The sequence below is a fragment of the Orbicella faveolata genome, unplaced genomic scaffold (genome assembly GCF_042242905.1).
Source record: "Orbicella faveolata isolate gen_17 unplaced genomic scaffold, um_ofav_v1 contig_25, whole genome shotgun sequence".
Classification (NCBI taxonomy): Eukaryota; Metazoa; Cnidaria; class Anthozoa; order Scleractinia; family Merulinidae; genus Orbicella; species Orbicella faveolata.
Genome location: NW_028301553.1, coordinates 19,769,611 through 19,788,743, shown reverse-complemented (window position 1 = coordinate 19,788,743; position 19,133 = coordinate 19,769,611). Strand labels below are relative to the sequence as shown.

General features: G+C 39.9%; 2 protein-coding genes across 4 annotated transcripts in view; both read right to left on the bottom strand.

Moving 5' to 3' along the window:
* Positions 1-2,896: 2,896 nt before the first annotated feature.
* Positions 2,897-7,226, bottom strand: LOC110066557 (aristaless-related homeobox protein A-like). 2 transcript variants are annotated; one of them, XM_089293985.1, is made up of 3 exons: positions 5,286-7,226; positions 4,566-4,852; positions 2,897-3,766 (listed from the first exon to the last, which is right to left on the bottom strand). In XM_089293985.1, the coding sequence occupies exons 1-3, from the start codon at positions 5,437-5,439 to the stop codon at positions 3,233-3,235; spliced, it is 975 nt and encodes a 324-aa protein (XP_089150111.1). In that variant the 5' UTR covers positions 5,440-7,226; the 3' UTR covers positions 2,897-3,232. The 2 variants fall into 2 exon arrangements, with proteins under 2 accessions (XP_089150111.1, XP_089150112.1); XM_089293986.1 differs by having other exon boundaries at positions 4,566-4,828.
* Positions 7,227-7,326: 100 nt separating this feature from the next.
* LOC110066558 (importin subunit alpha-3-like) overlaps positions 7,327-19,133 on the bottom strand; it is a 72,627-nt gene continuing 60,820 nt past the window's right edge. For both annotated transcript variants that reach the window (XM_089293983.1, XM_089293984.1), the window contains 5 exons: positions 18,116-18,184; positions 15,424-15,465; positions 14,341-14,392; positions 11,851-11,942; positions 7,327-8,320 (listed from right to left, as the gene is read on the bottom strand). In XM_089293983.1, coding sequence (XP_089150109.1) covers positions 8,222-8,320; positions 11,851-11,942; positions 14,341-14,392; positions 15,424-15,465; positions 18,116-18,184 — 354 coding nt within the window. In that variant the 3' untranslated portion in view covers positions 7,327-8,221. The remainder of the gene's footprint in view (positions 8,321-11,850; positions 11,943-14,340; positions 14,393-15,423; positions 15,466-18,115; positions 18,185-19,133) is intronic.

Sequence of the window (19,133 nt, the reverse complement as noted above, 5' to 3'; positions counted from 1 at the left end):
GCGGGGAGTGCTGATTTAGAACATGAAGGATTAAGATCGAGTACCTCCACATTTGATCTCATTTTGTAACAGGAAAATAGTGACAAGTCCTGCACATGCTAGCCTGCGAACGCAGACGTATATCCGGCCGTCACTTGGTTCGCCTGAACCAAGTGACAGCCGGAAATACGTCTGCGTTCGCAGGCTATGTACATGCTGGATCTGGATTAACATGCTCAAAATTGACATGAACAAGGTACTTAAAACATTTTCTAACGTTTCTCGATCCCAGGAAATAAGTGATGTCTTGACTGGTCATGGTTACAAAATATTTATCCCATTCCCATTTTTGACATTTCTTTCCATTCCCAGTGACCTAATTCCCATTTTCCCAGGGCAAAAACAGGCCAATCCCAGTTCCCATTTTACCCCTTGAGAACCGTCAAATCTGGCGTACGCTTACGTTTAACATTTCGGGCACAAAAAGTTATCGGAATCCATAATTGTTTGACCCTCTGTTGACAGATTACATTTTACGTTGTTTTGCGATGTAACAAAGAGCTTGAGAAGTTGCCAAACTTTGAAATTTTGGAGCGGTCCGTAATCGGGGCCCAGATGGTAAAATCAGGACCGCTGGAGCGCGCGTGATTGGCTGATCAGATTCAAGGATTTGGGATTCCGGACCGCTGAGAAGCTGGAGAAAAAGAATACAGTTATCGTTATTATTGTGGCACTGCATAAGGTAATAAAACAAAATAATTAATACGGTGATACTTTGTTACATTCTCTCTTACATCTTTAGTGGCTTGAAAGCACCATTCTGGTAAGCGGCCAACCCCAGTCACGGACACTTTTTTCGCGTCCCGAGGATGTGCGCTTTTTTTGAAGCAATCATATAAATATATGCAACATACACAGACGCAGTAAGCTAGCATAACAAAAGGTGTTGATTATCACCCTCTTACTGTAGCTTATGCGCTTGAAGTGAAAGCCCTCTGTTAAGTCGCTCATTGTTTCACTGCATGGAAACAAATATTGTTTAAAAGTGCATTTATTTTCCTTGACAGACAAAACTTCACAAATTATACTGAACCAACACGTAAAAGGAAAAAAAATTGTGTTAGGAAACGTGTGACTCGGAGATAACATATTAGTCAAGAGGATGGACAAAATAATTTTAGCACGCGTCACAATGAATATATTAACTAATTGACGGAAGAATTAAAATTTCGTTCTCTGAAATAATTCTTAGCGCGTGTTTTAGTGGCAAACGACTTCAGAGTTAGTTGTAAAGTATTGCGTTCTCGAAACAAAGATTAAGTTTACGGACAAACCAATTTTAACAAAATACCAAATGAATATTTGTGGTATGACAGCCGAGTGTCAAATGGGACTTATTGAGTATGCTTGTTATTCAGAATAGGCTGACGAAGGCTTGATGAAGCAAGCTGAAGAGCACCCTGCGAGCAGAGCCTCTCTATCTCTTTTCTGGTACAAAGCATATGTACCGTAAGAAAAGGCTCTGCTTATAGGGTGGCTGATGAGTTCGCATCAGTAAAATCGTGCTCATCTCGTCTATTTGTGAAATATTGCGGAACGATAACAAGCTATGGAGGGAAACATGATTGTATCTCGCAGTTATTGCTTGTAAAGGAGTTGTCCAATCATGAAGTTTGACTGGCCGATATCAGTGCTCGGCGGCCTAACAAGCCAGACAATCTATTGATGTTTTCAATTTAGCGCGCTAATAATTTTGCGTTTTAAGCATTGTTAAAACAAGTGAAACTTAAAAAGGTAGAAAAAAAGCAGGCTAACAATGTCGCTTTTGTTCACTGATATAGTCAAATTAAACTTAACGTTCAGAAACAGGCGTAAAATAACCAAAAATTAATTCATAGTTAGTGAATGTAAAAAGTAAAAAAATTCTTAAAAGTCACTTCGACAAGAGGCCGGAAGATCGGTCTTGACACAACAATCCGCAGTTCACCTTACAATGACCTCAATGATCAGTTTAGAATAGTTACTTTTCCAATGTTTTCCGAAGCCCTTGAAATCTTACGACCACAAGTCATACCAAATAGAAGATTTATTGAAAGATAAAGTTGCATTTAGGTAGACGTAACCACTAAATTGGAGAAAAAAAATATTCATCAATTTTTGTAATTTTAATGATTTTTATTCAAATTTGAACAGAAGAGAAAGCTGCCCTGTTGACTGATGTGTGAACTGTTGCAAGGCAACACTGATCCGCATCATGAAACACGCAATCATAGCAAATCTTTAATCCTCTTGTAAACCTCATTTATCAAGCAAAAAGGACGCCGTCTTTAGTAAAAAGCGGCGCCACTCCAAGTGCTAATAACTTAGTAATTTTACAGGGAAGTTCAAGAAACAAGGTATACAGGAAGACCTTCGCAAAGCCAATCACAAGCTATAGCACTAATCGAATTTCATGCCGGTAATTAAAACTCGTTGATTACATATCACTGTTTTGCTTAAAACGTAATTAAATTATTCAAATTTGTTGTTTTCATAAAAAAGTTCGACTGTTGTCATGAGTTAATGATGGCGTGCTTTACACGTCCACTGAATGCGCTCAAAACTTGGCGCAAATTTTCCACACTGAGTGACAGAGCGCATCGGTGCGTGCAAGACAATCAGGTGACCACTGGTGTTGCCCCCAAATATGGCAACTTGGCAATATCAGGTGGTAACTGTACTCGATTCACCAATTATGTCATTGATAGATTGTCTAATGCGACTAATTCCTTGATAATCCCAGTCTTGTCCCCCTTCCCGCTATCCTATTAGTAAAGTAATATTTTGTTGACGAGAACAAAGCGGCCGACAGCGGTGCTATGGTTAATGGTTCCTCAGCGTGATTTGTGTGATCCCTTGTTAAGAACTCGTGTGCAAGTAACGCAAACAAAGCCGTTTATTAAATTATTGACCGGGCGGTTATTTCGCACTGAGTCGTACCCCAAACAAATTAACAACTCTTAAGTTGCTTTACATTCACACCATTCACGAAAAAATTCAAACTTACAGAAACTGAACACTCGCAAACCTTAAAAGCCGAACTTTTTCCTGTTAAAAGATTCAATTAAATAAAGGGATAACCAAATGATAATTTTCTTTCGAAACTGATTAAAAATTGATATTGTAAGAAAAGTTTTACAAATGGTGTCGATTTTCTCCAGCCAGCGTTCTTTCAAGGGATATTAGACATGAGTCAAGTGTATCAAATACAAGTTCATTCCGTAGAAGAAAGATAGCCGAAAGAAGCGCTGTGTTCTCTTGCCCTTATCCTGAGCGCTGCGATGCTTGTTGTCCTTCTGTCTGGTTCACTGGCGGGTGAACTGCTTCGAGGAGGAGAACCACGCGACACAACTGGCGAGAATTTAAACACTGGCGATTTATAAGCGGTGGATGTGGCGGCAGCCAAAAGTGATCCGCTCAGAGCTGTAGCCGCTGGGTAGTAGTCTGAATGATGGGCGTAATAAGGTGAATAAAAGTGGGCCATGCTACCTGATTGTGGGCAGGCCGCAGGGTGTATGGGAAGACGAAGGGCCGGGAAAGAAGGCGGTGGATGAGGCAGTGCTGCAGAACTAATACTAGAATCCCATTCTTGGTCATGTGTTTTGCTACACATTGTACTCAGATCTGAAGTGTAAGCAGATAGCAGTGGTGGAACTAAAGCATTGCTTAATCCAAGTGGGGCGTGAAGTCGGACTCCTTGCGCCTTCTCTCGTTTTCGCCATTTGGCTCTTCGGTTCTGAAACCAAACCTGTTTGAAAGAATGAACATTAGCGCCTGATACGATAAACCCCAACCATTACTCGATGGTTAAAGCGGTAGCGAAAGAAAATTTCGACTTCTTTACTTCAACTTGTCTTTGTAAATGTTATTCTTGTCTTCTAACCAGAGACAAATCTGAAATTGACATCAATTTTGCATAACTACTCGAACATCGTTAATCATTGTTGTGAAAGCGAGAGAAACATGATAAATTGCCAATAAAGTAAAGTACTTAGTTTTTATTAGATTTAAATTAGAAACAAAAAAATATTCAAAGAACGAAGGATAACTTCTCGCGGAGCATTCGATACAATTTCATAGTAATTTGGCCTCGGCAAGACGTCTAAAGATCTACAAACTAGCTCAGTGCCGTGCAATAAACAGCACTAAAACTGATATCTGCTGCGAACGGCTTTACACGGAAAAACTCCGTCGTAATTATCGACGCACTTACTGAACTAATTGCTAGTAGCAATTGAGTTTCAAGTGTTGTGGAAAATTGCCTTGCAGATTAATTTCCTTGCTGTAATAGTTTCATGATCATACCACTTATCTTCCATCACTTGCAGATGCTTCTCATTTGTGCAGTTTAATTCGTTTCTACGTCTTATCTTTGCCAATAAAGAGGTTTTCGTCCGCAACTAAATTGGACTATTTAATTAGCCGCGGGGCAAATCAGCTCATAAACGCTTCCAGTAATTTGAACAATACTTCTGGCTATCACGTATACATCTAGGAACATATATATACCAAGGCAATGAAGACGGCGAGAAACGACGATACTTTACCTGAACACGAGCTTCAGTTAGATCAATTTTCATAGCCAGTGCTTCCCTTGTGAAAACATCTGGATAATGAGTCTTAGAGAAGGCTCTTTCTAGTTCTTCCAACTGATAACTTGTGAATGTTGTGCGGTATCTGCGCTGTTTTCTTTTCCCTGGAGAACATTTGCTGTCATCTGTGTCGTGATCTTCGTCGTCGCTTTTACCCTTTTCATCTTCATTCTCGACTGCATCCTGTTCACTTGTTAAACTCAGTTCCAAATCGTTCTCTGTGGAAAAGAGATTGTGGTCTGCTGTTTAGAACGAGTAAAAAAGAGTGAATATTAGATTAATAAAATTAAGGTGATTTGTGTTTAATGCTTGTATGACAATTAGAACTAATCTTCAACACCATAATGAAATCATGGTGGCTGAAACATTTTTCGTTTTTTAAAGACGAAGTATATGAAGCCAAAAGTTAGCTCAGAGTTCTCGTGTACCAGTGAGATCGCAAAGGGGTTTTAAATTTAAAAAACATATCAAGAAATCTCATGGCAATATTCAAAATATTCATGAAGTCCGCCTTCGTTCACGGGGGCAAAATACCACCGGCAGCTAAAACAAAATTTTGGCATGTGAAAATGTGTTGTACGCCCTGTTCACTTCCCAGCTTATTTGTAAAATGTCTCAATGTTCGAGGCGCCAGCCGTGTTAGTAAAGCAGTGAAGCACTTCAATGATACGGTACCTTGTTCTGTGTCGTGCCGTGTGCTGTGATCCGGTTTATGTGTTGCTTCGTCGATCACTTGTTCCGGTTTTGCTAGGTGTTTGTGTTCATCTTGTCGGTTGAGACCCAGCAGTCCATCAATGGTGTAAGACGAACGGATTGCCTTCCCACTCATGTTTCGTGGCGGCACAGCTCTTGCAAATGGAATGTGCCAAGACTTGGACTGAGTGCCTTAATAAAACCCTGTGGACAGACCAACCACACGTGTAATGCTTTTGGTGTAAAACCAATGAAATACTCGGCCGATAATAAAATTAATAAAACTACGAAAGTTCATTAGGGAACGTCATGATACTCGACGCATATTCTTTACATTTGTAATTAGTTTAATCTCATTTGATCAAATAGCCGACAACAACGTGAAAATGGCAGATTCCTCATTAGGAGTTGAGCAAAAAACGATTTCTTTTTACGTCCGTTTTCACGCTAACCTGCGAGGGGGATCTTAAAGAAAATACGTGGAGCGAATTACGAGGTTAAGTGTGTGAAACAACCATGTTGACTCACCGGTATCAAGTTGTTTGTTCGTCACCGTTCTCCCTCTCACAAACCACTTACAACATGTGAACGGTACGCCAGCGAGCCTTTTATTCTCGCTGCGGTGAGTCATTTACGAGGTCAAGATCCAAATAAACGATGCTGTTTTTCTGATTGTGACAGGCCTCTTGTGACTTGTGTTCCGTCGTTGTAATATTTGTCAGCAACAAAATGTGTATTGTGAATTCTATCGCACGCTTTGAAGCGTAATCTTCAAATATTCTGTTCCAATAAATATAAATTAAAACCACATTCAACTGTAAATAAGTTTAACAGCTGATATCGGCAGCTGCGCGGAACAATGACCCGGTAAGAAGGGAATATTGAAAACTTGCACCCATCTCAACATTTTGATTGGGTTAATTAATCACCATTTGTCCCCGTAATTAATTAATTAATACCGTTTATCTTTAGTCGATACAAGCTTGATAGGCAGCCAATCAGCAAGCTCGGCTATTGAAGCGTTCGAGGTGTGCCGCTGTCGACAATTACACATTATCACATAGGTGTTATTACTTGTTTACTCAGTGCCACAATTCTGAGCGCGGTATGCGTTATTATCATAAGAATAAAATGTCTTTTTATCACCAACTCATTCCGATTTAATTAAACTAATAAGCCCGCAAAATTATTGCGCCAGCCACAAACTAAAACCTTCTTCGAGTGTAATTTCGTACCAAATACAGGTACGTGAAAGGGCAAATTTTGAAAGTGTTTTTTTATGACTGCGCTGTTAATGTTGATGTTTCCAGCATTGATTTTCAGAGTGCTTTTTCAACAATTAGTTTGTTGTTCCTGTGTTCGTAAACAAGAAGAAAAAAAAGCAAATACGTGAACAATGCAGCAGTGAATATTAATAGCATAATTGTGTGAAAGAGTCGAAATCAACAGTGATAATGTAATAACTATATTTTGTCAAGCCAAGCGTCCCAGTGAAATTAATCGAGTTTATAAATAAAACATTACACAGGAGGAGTTTCTTTTCCCTTTAAAAGGAACCGAAATGGCTGTTATTGTAAAAATAATTACCCATTATCGCCAAATGTACGTGAATAGACCAGGTTATAATAGCCATAACAGCCCCGCCGTAAATGAACCCTATTGTCAGGTCGGACAGGTTTGAATAGATAAGTAGTCAAGTTAGGCTTCAAATTTTGGGATTACTTAATCCGGTCAGAAACAGTGAGAACAAAATTTACGCGCCCTTTACGAAATTGACCTGGCTGATCAGTTGCAGTCCATAAATAATCCCCATATCACCAGATCGATGTGGTTGCGGCAGGATTGTGACATATTCCACGGGGCGTGTAAAAAGGGGACGGATCATGGCTTGATGGAACATCGCACAACAAACTTGTTTGTCCTCACTCAAGTGTAAGAAAGAACTTTCAAACAAACACTTCAGTTCTGAGATTTCCAATATCCGCTACTGACAAACACATGACAACAACACTCCGCGGCAACGTACGAGAAAATGATAAATTTACTGATAAAATTCGTTACTTTACAATTTGATACATAACAACTCAGTTCATAAGAATGTGATAAAACTAAGATTGGTATTAGTTCCACTTGATCGCTAAAAACGGAAAAGTTCCCTACGCTAACACGAACAAAAGGGTACTTCTCAGACTGCCAATCAGATTCCAGAGACTGTAATTCTCTACAAGGAAAATATACTAGAAATGTCTAAAACATAACAGCTAAATACTGGTCGGTGTTGATGTTCAGTCCATTACTTCAAAGGCTCAAAGAGAAAAAAAAGGTCATCCTATTGGGAACGTGTAAGACTAAGTACACCCATAGAAGCCCTCGAACGCACGTCGACAAACGAACGTGTAATGTCTTGTCTTAATAGGAGATTTGTACAAAGTGCACTGTTACCGTTTTGCTACATCGAAGTAGTGTGTCTTCTAACACTAATGAATCCAAGCCACGGTTGACTTACGAAGCAACATTCCAGCTGGCCCAGTAGCTGTCGCTAGGTTCCGACCGCCGGCACCTCTGTGAACGTTCGGAAAAGATTAAAAACAATTTTAATTACGTTACTTTGACTAAGCGGTCCCATGGCTTGTCAATCACTGAGTGGTCAGGGGCGGAGTTAATTAGCGATGTGTAGCACAGCAAGAGACTAGTCGATACACTCCCTCTAACTCACTCTCTCTCTCTCTCTCTCGTTCATTCTTTGATCTTTAAATCGGCTCTCACTATCGCGATTCGTCCGTTCTCACACTCGCGTGTTTGCTCGCACGCACGCACGCACCCTCGCTCGCACGCACTCGATTCATCACTCTCTGATTTTCGTTATTCAGTTGTCAGTTTTCTCAATGTAGCAGAGAGAATGTAGAGTTTCGTTCTTTTCAGATCTTGAAGCCACCAGGAGGAATGTTGTCCTTTGCTTGAAACTCAAACTGACCGTCCACTTCTGTCGGGGCTAATTCTTCATCGCCATTATCACCCTATGCATAACAAATAACACTGAGTTATAAACATACACAAACCACTTGCGGGTTGTATTATTACCAATAATCCTCAGCAAGCGTGCCGCCAGTCTTCTTTTGTTGTTGTAATGGCGATTATAACATCTCCTGACGAAACGGTGGGAAATAAGTAGAGACACCGCGCGATTTACAAAAAATGCAAAAAAAAAACTCAGATCATAGGAAGAGACTTATGCTAAGACAAACCAAGCTCAACCACACGCACACGCGGGTTCCAATCTTGTTCAACAGACAGGTCTACACAAGTTACCTGCATAAGCAATGTCCAATCATTTTCTTATCTAGCTAAATACGTAAATCGTTGAGTTTGCTTCACTAAGCGTATCACCATACCATTGCCATGCGAGTGCTTCCGATTGTTTATGCATAGCGAGCTGATTTAATAAGTGGCGAACTAGCCAGCTAGTAAGTTTCACAAAGAACCACATGCAAATACTGACAGACTAAATCAAATCTGACGCTATGAGCTCTACATCTCAGACAGTGTTTGCTTGGTCAAGCGTATTAAACACGGTCATTACCATGAAAGAGTTGCAGTGAACCGCGAACACATCATATCAACCGCTCTGTGATATTTGTGGAATTTCTGCCCTGTTAGACGTGCATGCCACCCTCATACAATCCTTATTCAAAATGTTAACAAGTTGTCAAAACTAATCCAAATCAATCTTCCCGAAAATCCCAACGAGATAAAACTATAAGCATTTTAGTTCTTCGCGAAACTTGATCACACGCATGATCAATTTTAAAAGCTGTGTCAAGTTTTGCTTTGCATCGAAACACAAGCGCAGTTACTTCTTGTGAATCTTCTTTAACGCGTGAGTTCACTGCAAGAGTAAAACAACAGCGAGCAAGTAACCCTGAACAAGTTTTGGTGTCAGCCACGAGCTTCCTGAATCAACAAGACTACTATCGGCAAACACAGCGCTGTAAAATGGCGCAATAAATTTGTCATGGAAATCCAAACAGCCGCGGCCTACCAGTAGTAAGACAATAAATGTCCACCGAAATAAAAGTGAAACGATTATTCTATGTAAAGTTGGTAACTTTTCTTTGTTTTGTTAATTTTCTCCTACGCATCACAGAACACGAAGGAGGGAGAAGATACAATTTGGCCCACTCTCCTTCAGAGCGTCTCTTCAAGTGTAAGCTGGTGAATACACATATAGCATGTTATTACATGGCTTTGGCTTGTGGCCGATATAACGCGCGCTCTGATTGGCTAAGAGAGAGATCCGAGCGGTCATTATGCAACCGTAATGCCCACGGTCTGATTACAGATTATGCAAATTAGGAAGAGCACGGCTCTGAAAATTCAAGCGCATTGGAACGATGAAAGCCGATTAAAAACAGTAAGAGAAAGTAAATTTAATTCCGAGTAGCTAACAGTTTAGAGATTTTTCCTTAATAAAATTTATATAGAAGTCGTTTTTGACCCACCAGCCGGTAACCTTGGCGGGCACTAGTGAAAAACAATCAGTTTGACGAGTCTTAAGTAAAGCTAAAATCGCTGAGTGAAAAACACCATCGGCAGATCTGTCATGCGTCCTGAGCAGAACACCACGAAGAAACTTATAAGTTATCATCTTAGTCACAACAATTACCGAAATATTGAACTCCGTCACAGTTCTCATCAAATAGATTCCCTCGCTTTGACACAAGCAAGTGTAAATCAGCTTCCTGGATCATCAGATGTAAACAATCGGGCGGTTTTTTGTCGGTAGCCGTGTTCCTGATAACTGCAGGAAGTTCTAGAAGTTCACAAGGCTTGACAGGGCTCGAAATTAACTTTTTCGTTCGGGAGCCAGCTGGCGACTAACGGAAAAATTTTGTTCGCCAACTTATTTTATATAATTATAACTTACACAAGAACACGATTTTATACGTTACTTTGCATGCAAGAGAAGTCACAATTGAAGAGCGAAAACAATTAAAAACAACACGAGTAACACTTAGTTATAAAGCTACTGTTGTTCTCAGGTGATATGTCTCTGGTCCGAAGGTGATGGTTGTCTCCATAGTCATTTTAAACGAAGGGAAGCATAAAACGTGGTTTTCATTGTCAGACAAACACGGGTCCTTGCGTATTTTCCCTTTGCTACTTCTTCGAAATGCCGTTCTTTATTTTCGACTTGCTTTCCTCGCCGCCTTTCGCTGCCGACAAACAACGCCATGCTTGAATCTTCATTCCCCGCACGTAAAAACTGACGTATATTCCTTCAACTGATTGGTATCTGCCGCCATTTTCGCGGCAAATGAAAAGCACATGGTGTTGAAGTGCGCCTGCGATCCCAGTTTCGGAAGAAGCCGCTGAAACAATATGGCGCGCCGTGAACGCAGTATCGACGTGTCGAAATACATTCAAATTTTTCGATTATCTTGTAATATTCAGACATTATTTTACTAGGGACGGAAAGGTGAGTTGTATACTAGCTACCATATCCGATTGATTTCCTAATATAAAGATTTAAAAATAAAGTTGTGTCGTGGTTTTCTTTACTTATCGGACAAAACGCGAGTCGCCAGCTGGCGACCAGTTCTGAAAATTTAGTCGCCAGTGCTGAATTTTTGGTCGCATTGGCGACCAGTGAGTCGCAATTTCGAGCCCTGCTTGAAAAGTTCATCCTTAAACCCCAGAATGGAGAAAGCGAGCATTGCATTCTGAAGCATCAGTATTTTCTTTCACCAAAAGACCGTTGGTTTGGACTACTTTGAAGCACTTTCTGTCTTTTTTATATGCGTTGACGTTTCGCCACAAAAGTCGGAAAAACTCCCCCATCAAGTTGTGGCACCACGATACCAAAATACCTTTTTGAGGCCGTGACAATCACTTTTCCCGTAAAGAAATGTGTTTTTGACGGAATGCGTTCACTGACTGTGTAGTTTGAGACGATGAATGAATCGGTAAACGCGCGCATCGCCGGATGTAAATTGACAACTTCCGCTCGAATATTTTTTTTCTTTTCTTTAATTCATGAGCCATATAATAAACAACTTAATAACCTCCACCGTTCGGTCGTTACGGGAAAATCTCAAACCTCGGCCTACCGTATTGACCTCGCTATCGCTCGGTCAATACGGCAAGGTCTCAGTTTGAGATTTTCCCGTAACGACCTCACTCTCGGTTATTAAGTAGTTAGTATGACACTGGCACTCATCAGGTCTAAACCCAGTCTTCCATATAATAATCGCGAACTCAAAACAAAACAAAAAACAAACAAAAAAATAAACATTTTAAAGCGGCATGGACAAGATCGGGGAGACTTTCGGCTTCCATATAATAGCAGTGATGATCTTAAACAGTGAAGTGCTCGGAGTGAGCCTGGATCCGATAAAATTCATTTGGTAGCAGTGTTAAGCGGACTTGACGGACATTTCTTCCTAAAACACTCCACACTGATGGCCAAATGCTGCTCAAATTATCTGATTTTTTTCCTTCTGCCTGAAACCTCTTTCGAATTAATGGTTAAAACATTAAAGGAACGTACCTCATTTGAGAAGTAATGATCGATTATTCCAAAGGCAAGCTTATAGATTTCTTCGTTTTCGTGTTGCTGAAGGAATTCGATTTTGTCTAAACCTGAAGGACAATATTAATAACGTGAGGAAGAAAAACATAATACACATACAAAAAAAGGTTCCTATAATATATCCCACAAAGTATCATTGTAACGAATAAAGGTGTAAGAATAAAGCAACCTGGCTAAATTTTCCCAGCTAAAACAGTATGTAGAATTTTATGTCGAATTCTGGGCTAAATATAAGGATGAATGACTTCTTACGGCCCATTCACCTTTAGAAGTGTCTCGCATCCAAGCGATGTAGCGCGTCCGGTTTAAACTGTAGATACCTAAACCCCTATATCAAATTAAAACTTATAGAGCTGGCTATCACACTATACCAAGAATTTTCACATGAAATGAATTGACGAATTTATAACGACCTTTAAATGTGAGCGTCCGAATCATCTTTTGGGTCCCTTTTGGAAGCTTGAAGTCAAAGGAAATTTGTTCGTTTGCCCTCAGATTTGAACAGTAGCTAGTTTGACATATAAACAACAAAAACGTGTCTGTGAATTTTTATTTCCAATTTTTTTTTCTCCTAGAGCGATTTTTCTAAGATCACTCAATATTTTGTTTAATCCTATTTGTAAAATGTTCTATAACTTTTCACTGAAATTGAATATGGCAAAACACAGACACTTTTTTTTAATGCTTTGGGTCATGAAACCGAGGAAATAATTAAATTGGCGAAAAACAAATTCGACTTTGACTTGTAGCTTTAAAATGGTGATTCGGGCGCTCGCACTTAGTGGTCGTAAAAATTTCGACAATTCATTTTTTTTTTCAAAATTCTTGGTATAGTGTGATAGCCAGCTCTATAAGCTTTAATTTGATATAGGGGTTTAGGTATCTACAGTTTAACACGGACGCGCTACATCGCTTGGACGCGAGACACCTCTAAAGGTATACGGTAACCTTAAAATCACCTGCAATAAATTAATTGAAACTAGCGACAGAAAACCTGAACTCAAATTCCACACAAAGAGAAAAATAAGCTTGAAAATAAACCAGACGCGATGACAGGAGCTGCAATCACAGGCTAGTCGGACGAGAAATCCCCAGAAATCCGCGGGATCGGTCTTGAACGCTCAGTGAAAAAATGAGTAACTTTAGAAAATTAGGGGGCTTAAGAAGACGTTTTTGAGTCAAGGAAGGCAATCAGAAGTCAAATAATAAGTTTTATTATATGGCTGCGTCTCACAAAGACTGGGAACTACCGAATTCACGAATATGATTGGCTGAAATCGATATTGACCGCGGTCTAGATTTTCCCATCTAGACCGGTTTCATTTTGCGTTGACAAAGTAGCAAACTAAAATACAAAAATGTTCACCATTTTCTTTTATTTTCTTCTCAATCATTTATGGCACTGCCAAAAAGCCTGATGACAAAACAAACAAGTAAAGAGAACGAGCAAATTTCGGCAGGTTTAAGTTAAGCTCATCGCCGTTCGCAAGCAAACTGTCGGCAAACCAGTTACATTAAAGGAATTAAAGTTTTCTTCTTTGCCATATAATAAACATCTTATTAACCGAACTAAGTCGGTCTGTATGGGAGAATCTTGACCTCGGTCGTGTGTACAGACCTCACTGCGTTCGGTCTGTACTCACGACCTCGGTCAAGATTCTCCCATACAGACCTCCAGCTCGGTTAATAAGAGCTAAGTATTAAAATCATTGAATCAACGAGTGCAAGTACACAAAACATAACATCAATTTGTTACCGTCCGCGTGCTTTAACTTCCTAACGGCACCAACTGGAGGAACATATCGAAACTTTACTGAATAACTGACCTCCTGGGAAGGCTAAATAAAGTACATTCAGCACGACTCGCGTTAAAAAACCCGAATTATTGGATAAACAAACGACAGCTGAGCACGCGTTCACATCTCATCTATACGTATAAAAATAATTTAAAATTGCAATTTGAAGGGAATTTAGGTAACATTGTAGTAAAACCATAAAACTACTCGTTGTCGGGTGTTGTGAAGTGATGGCTTATCCGTCTTCATCAATTATAGCCTGCTAATACAGCCGTGCCTCGTCGCTGCCGGTCAGTGAGAGAGCGAAAGCACCATTACCGGTCTGGAGCAGACAGCTATCACAGTCAAAGACATCTCAAATTCATAATCACATTGTTATTTACTATTTGTGGGAAACATGTCTTTACATTACTTTACATTCCATGCAATCCAGTAATTTTCAGAATGGTAGAATCACAGCTTAACTTGTGGACGAAGTAAAAGGTTACGTTCAGATCCAAAGCTTTTTACTAAGTACAAAAAGCGACACAATATACTCGAGCGCACATCAAGTGCATTTCAATCAGAGTTTCTCTGCACTCTTCTGCTAGGCAGAGAAGCAAAAGGATGGAGCACAGCTGTCAGGCATTACAATGCCGCCATACATACTAACCTCCAGCTTCTTCAATAATGGTAGCGATGGTATCTGCCCTGTCACCAGCCAACTGCAACAACACAATAACAAACAAGCTAACTAAACATCAGAAATGCCGGCAAATGCCCCCAGGACGATTCGAACTCATGCACGACACCCCGAAGATGCTCTAACCACTCATCTACAGAGGCAAACCACAGTGGAGTGAGTCGAATGTAAGCTACAAAGGAAAAATCGATTACATTAGGTTCTAATAATCCTCCCTCCAATGGGTCGATATAGCTACAGTAACACCCTTGATGTGCTCCCCCGCCTAACCGCCCGCCTATGTCCGGCAAGTTTACCTTTTATCAATTCGTCTCCGTTACTTTGCTTTTAGACGCCCGCCCTCAGTCTCAATTTATGACTATATTCAGCCGTCATTAAGCTTGCTTAAACCGAGGTCAATTTAACAGCAGTTAAACCAATAAAAACTAGAGACAAGAACAAACGACATTTCGATCTCGCTGAGATCATTTTCAAGTTTAAAAAGTGATTAAAATTGTTTGCATATATGAGTAAAATAAGACGTGAGAATTTGAAAAGCAATAAAAATATGCACTGAGCGTTACAAAACGTAACTGATAAAAAACTAAAACACAAAAGCCTAGATAAGACAATAGGACTGTTTAAAACTACACAAGATGCAGTAAGTGTGAAATATAAAATACTTTTCGCTATTGATTCACAATAGGGGGTTTCTTTTCTCTTAGTTTGACCTTGGATCCGATCTTTCGGCTTGTGTAGACGGGATGGATATCTGTCCCGATTTTGCGACTTAATTCTCCCAGTTGTCTTCGCACAGAATTGGTTGATCTCTGGTCCTTAAATGGTAATAGTATTCTCACAGGTGCTTTGTTCTCGTCAAAACGTCGTTTGTTCTTATCTCTAGTTTTTATCCTAAAATGTGTTATTAGAATAAACCAAATCCCACGCAAATCAAAGGTAACAATGCCCTCTTCATGTTCTTCAGCGCACCGCATTTCCCTATTGAAATAGAAGGGAAAAGAACGCAAGGTAGCAGACTAAACCTATGCAGTACAATAGAGATAAGTAACCCACCTTAAGAATGTTATTAAGGCCATCCAGCACAATCTGAACGACCTGAAATGAAAATAAGCAAGGCTGCCATTTAGCTTTCTCAACCTCATCAACAATTCATTAAGTTTAAACACAGGAAATCATGACTGTGACGGTGTTTAGATATCTAATCTTAAATAGCATAGATTTTTACGATTTTAACTCTCCATTTTCTCCTTAGTTTTAGATTCAGTTGAGAAGATATATTAGCGGAGCTCCGGCGACCTAAAGGGCCGCCAAGCAGAGCCCCATACTCATATAGGAATGAAAAGGTAACCCATGAGTTGATTTTCTCATGGTTATCATGGCTAGCGGTAGTGCTCGTGGGCGCGTACGCACGACGACGATGGAGTCGCGCGCAACATGGCGGCCAGGGCGGAAAAAGGCCGGGCGGTGAAACGGGCAGTCCGCTCTCGGTCCAATGTGTGATGCGGAGAAAGACTGGCACGAGCGCTCCTTCCGCGCTTCCGGCGAGATTAATGGTTGCCAAAACTCTCCTCTCGACGAACCGGAAATCAACTTTTCTTTCTTTATTTTTGAGCCACCAGTGGTGTATTTTCAAAAGCCTTTTTGATGCTTTAGACCTAAAAGTCAATACCTTTATGTCTGTTGTAATGATGCTTAAGTAACTTCGTCGTAGGCTACCCAAATTCATGACCAAGCCGTGATGCGCTGCGTCTTTTACGAGTACTCCACATTACTCCACTCTAAATTTTACATATGTTGAAGATCGATAGCTTTTACATAACGTAGCAAAAAACCAGCTGGATATATTTGGATATAACAGCGTTTCAGAACTTCAAAGTTTCCCTCCTCTCGCCGCACGCTTGCAAGGATTTCGCCATAGAGTTTATCGCGAACGAAAAGTAATAAAATTTTGCTTGTTTGAGTTTCGTCTGAATTGCAAGCAACACGTGATGCCTCATCAAGGCATAAGAACTTTCGTCTGTAAATACTGCTCAGTTTTGTTTGTGTAAAAATCCAATTAATCGCTGGTTGTCGATGAAAAGGAGCGCCCGGCGATCTGTGTTTTGTAGCTAAACATGACAAATTGACTTCAATTACGCTCTTTCGTGTAAAAATGTACATCCAACTCAAACAATATCTCTAGCTTTATATATGTTTGACTGATTTGATAACTATTTGAGAGCATGTTAGAAGTTTAGCTGGAAATGTGGGAAGACAGCAGATATTAAATCAGCAAAATTACCGTAGCACTTTTCAATCAACCCGATTAACAATTTCATTTTGTTGTTTGACTTCTCAAAACTCCTTGTCTTCTTCATTTTCGCAGTATAAAATTTCACTATGAAGAAACCGTGATCTTAGTAACCTTTTAGCGTTGGCAAAAATTATCGCATCATCTCAGCTCAAAAGATAGGGGAAAAAAGTACTTTGGCGAGATTTTATACTGAATATTGAGAAATTAAAAAAACAGCGACTCGGACTTGAAAGTGCACGCGCTACATTATGCAAATTAGCTACTTGTACGCGTCAGACTTTCCTGCTTGGTTGTGATTAAGCATTATTCTGATTGTTCTGAGAAACGTACAAATTAACCGGCGATACCAGAGTAAAGAGTTTCATAAAGTTTATTCGTAAGTCAGAAGAAATGCAAAAGATTACGCGTACAACTAGCGCGAGCAGATCTTACAGCGCGGAATATGAAGTCCTGTTTTCCGGCAACCTGAAAAACTCACCTTTTCCCACTGCCTCAGAACAAAAATGCGCCAAAAACCATCCTTCTTCATATAGAAGGGAGTTTCATGGAATTTCTTTAGAAACCTGAGTTCCAGTGTAAGTAAGCGGAATCTGCTCGTTTTAGTAAACCCCAGTCTATTGCATCGCACCATTTTGCTCGGACCCGCCCGTTTCACCGCCCTACATGTAAGCGCCCTTATGGCGGCCATACTCCAAATAATAGGTTGACAGAGACATGCAGCCGTGGTTTCCCGGGTACTTCTTTGATATTGGACATCCCTGTCATGATCAATTGACATCTGTCGAAACAAGGTATCCGCTGACCAGTATCACGTGACCATATCGCGGGCTTGAGTTTACAGCTCATCGAAGTCACGTGTTTTTTTGAAGTTGACTGCTGACCAAGCGCTGGTTTTCTTTTGGATCGCGGGCTCATGTCAGGTTAATTTGTTGAAAACAGGGCAGGATTGTGCCGAAGCCGGTTAACGCTAGCCCAGGATTAAAAGTTAACCGAATTATAACTTTTTCTTCTATACAAATGTTTTCTACTGCTTTGGTTTGTGTATATGGTGATTATTAAAACTCAAAACAGAAGGCTAAACAAAATACAGAAAACCTCACCGCACAGTTATAAAACTCAAATCAAAATTCTACCTTATCCTGGGTTAGCTTAATCGGGCTCTGAACAACCTGGCCCAGGAGCTACGCTTTTAGGCTGGCCTAAATCTATATATTAAACACCCAAGACAGTGATTGACCACATTTCCATTCATCTCGAAGTTCGTCAAAAATACTCTGCTTCGCGTCGAGTGACAAGCCTGTCGTCGTAAGACGTTGGTCATGAAAAGGACCCTTGTAACCACCAGTGGGATAGGTGTAAAAATAACTGGAGCACACCGGCTGCATGAATAATCTTTTTGTCACAACAGGTCAAATAGGCATAAGGACTGAATTTAAAACAAACGTCATTTACCTGAGTATCCATGCAATCCAGTAATTTGCAGAATGGGGGAATGGCACCACATTCTACAAGAACTGCTACCTAAAATTCACAGTAATGTAAAGACATGTTACAGCATAGTAGCTTAATAGCCGGAGTTTAATGGTGTTCATTTGGAGTCTTAATCTGTTACATGTGTCATTTCTTTTTCATCTTTTCGGGTCTTTTTCTCACTATTTTAAAATGTCGTTCAGTCTAAATATAGCACAGCCTGTTCGAACTACAAAAGAATTTCAATACGAAATTGTTACGGCAATAACACCTTCAAAGCCGAGGAGAAACCAAATAACAATTCTAATTTCAGTTTACAAATGACACTGTCCAGCAATAAATAAAGAAATAAAATAACTAACTTCAGTAACGTATCAAAATTCTAGCTCACTGTAAAATAGTAAGCTAATTGGGGACACTTAAACTAACAAGAATTATGAAATTCCAATCGTAAAAAGATAAATTCTAAGTTTACGGGACATATAGTTACCTAAAGCATAAAAGACAACTATTTACAATTTTCGCTCATGAGTTGACCTATGCTAATAAAAACGATTAAAATTCGTCCAACAACATCCAACGATTATTAAAATTCCAATGTCATATTTTATTAAGGAAGAGGTTTGTGTACGGCACGTAACCTGTGAGCAAGTTGTTAGCAGGGTAATGGGCCAATCCACTAACAAGCCTGTCTCCGACTATTATTATACATTGAACTCACTATCTCTTTTCTTATTGGCCGAAAGCGTACAGTGAATTTTCGAAATCTCAAGGTCACAGGTAATCATCTCATGTATGACCACGGTGCATGATTTCTAAGCAGGGTAATCATGTCAAGTTCGCGCGCTTTGTGTTGCTTGCCGTCAGTGAAGAAGCAAAAACATGACTTCCAGGTTTTTTCGTTCAATGTATAATAAAACAATTATTAGATTCGGTTTTTGTGATATCCAGAATAATCAAGGTCTCAGTAAAAAGCTGAAGCCGAAGGCCGAGGCTGATA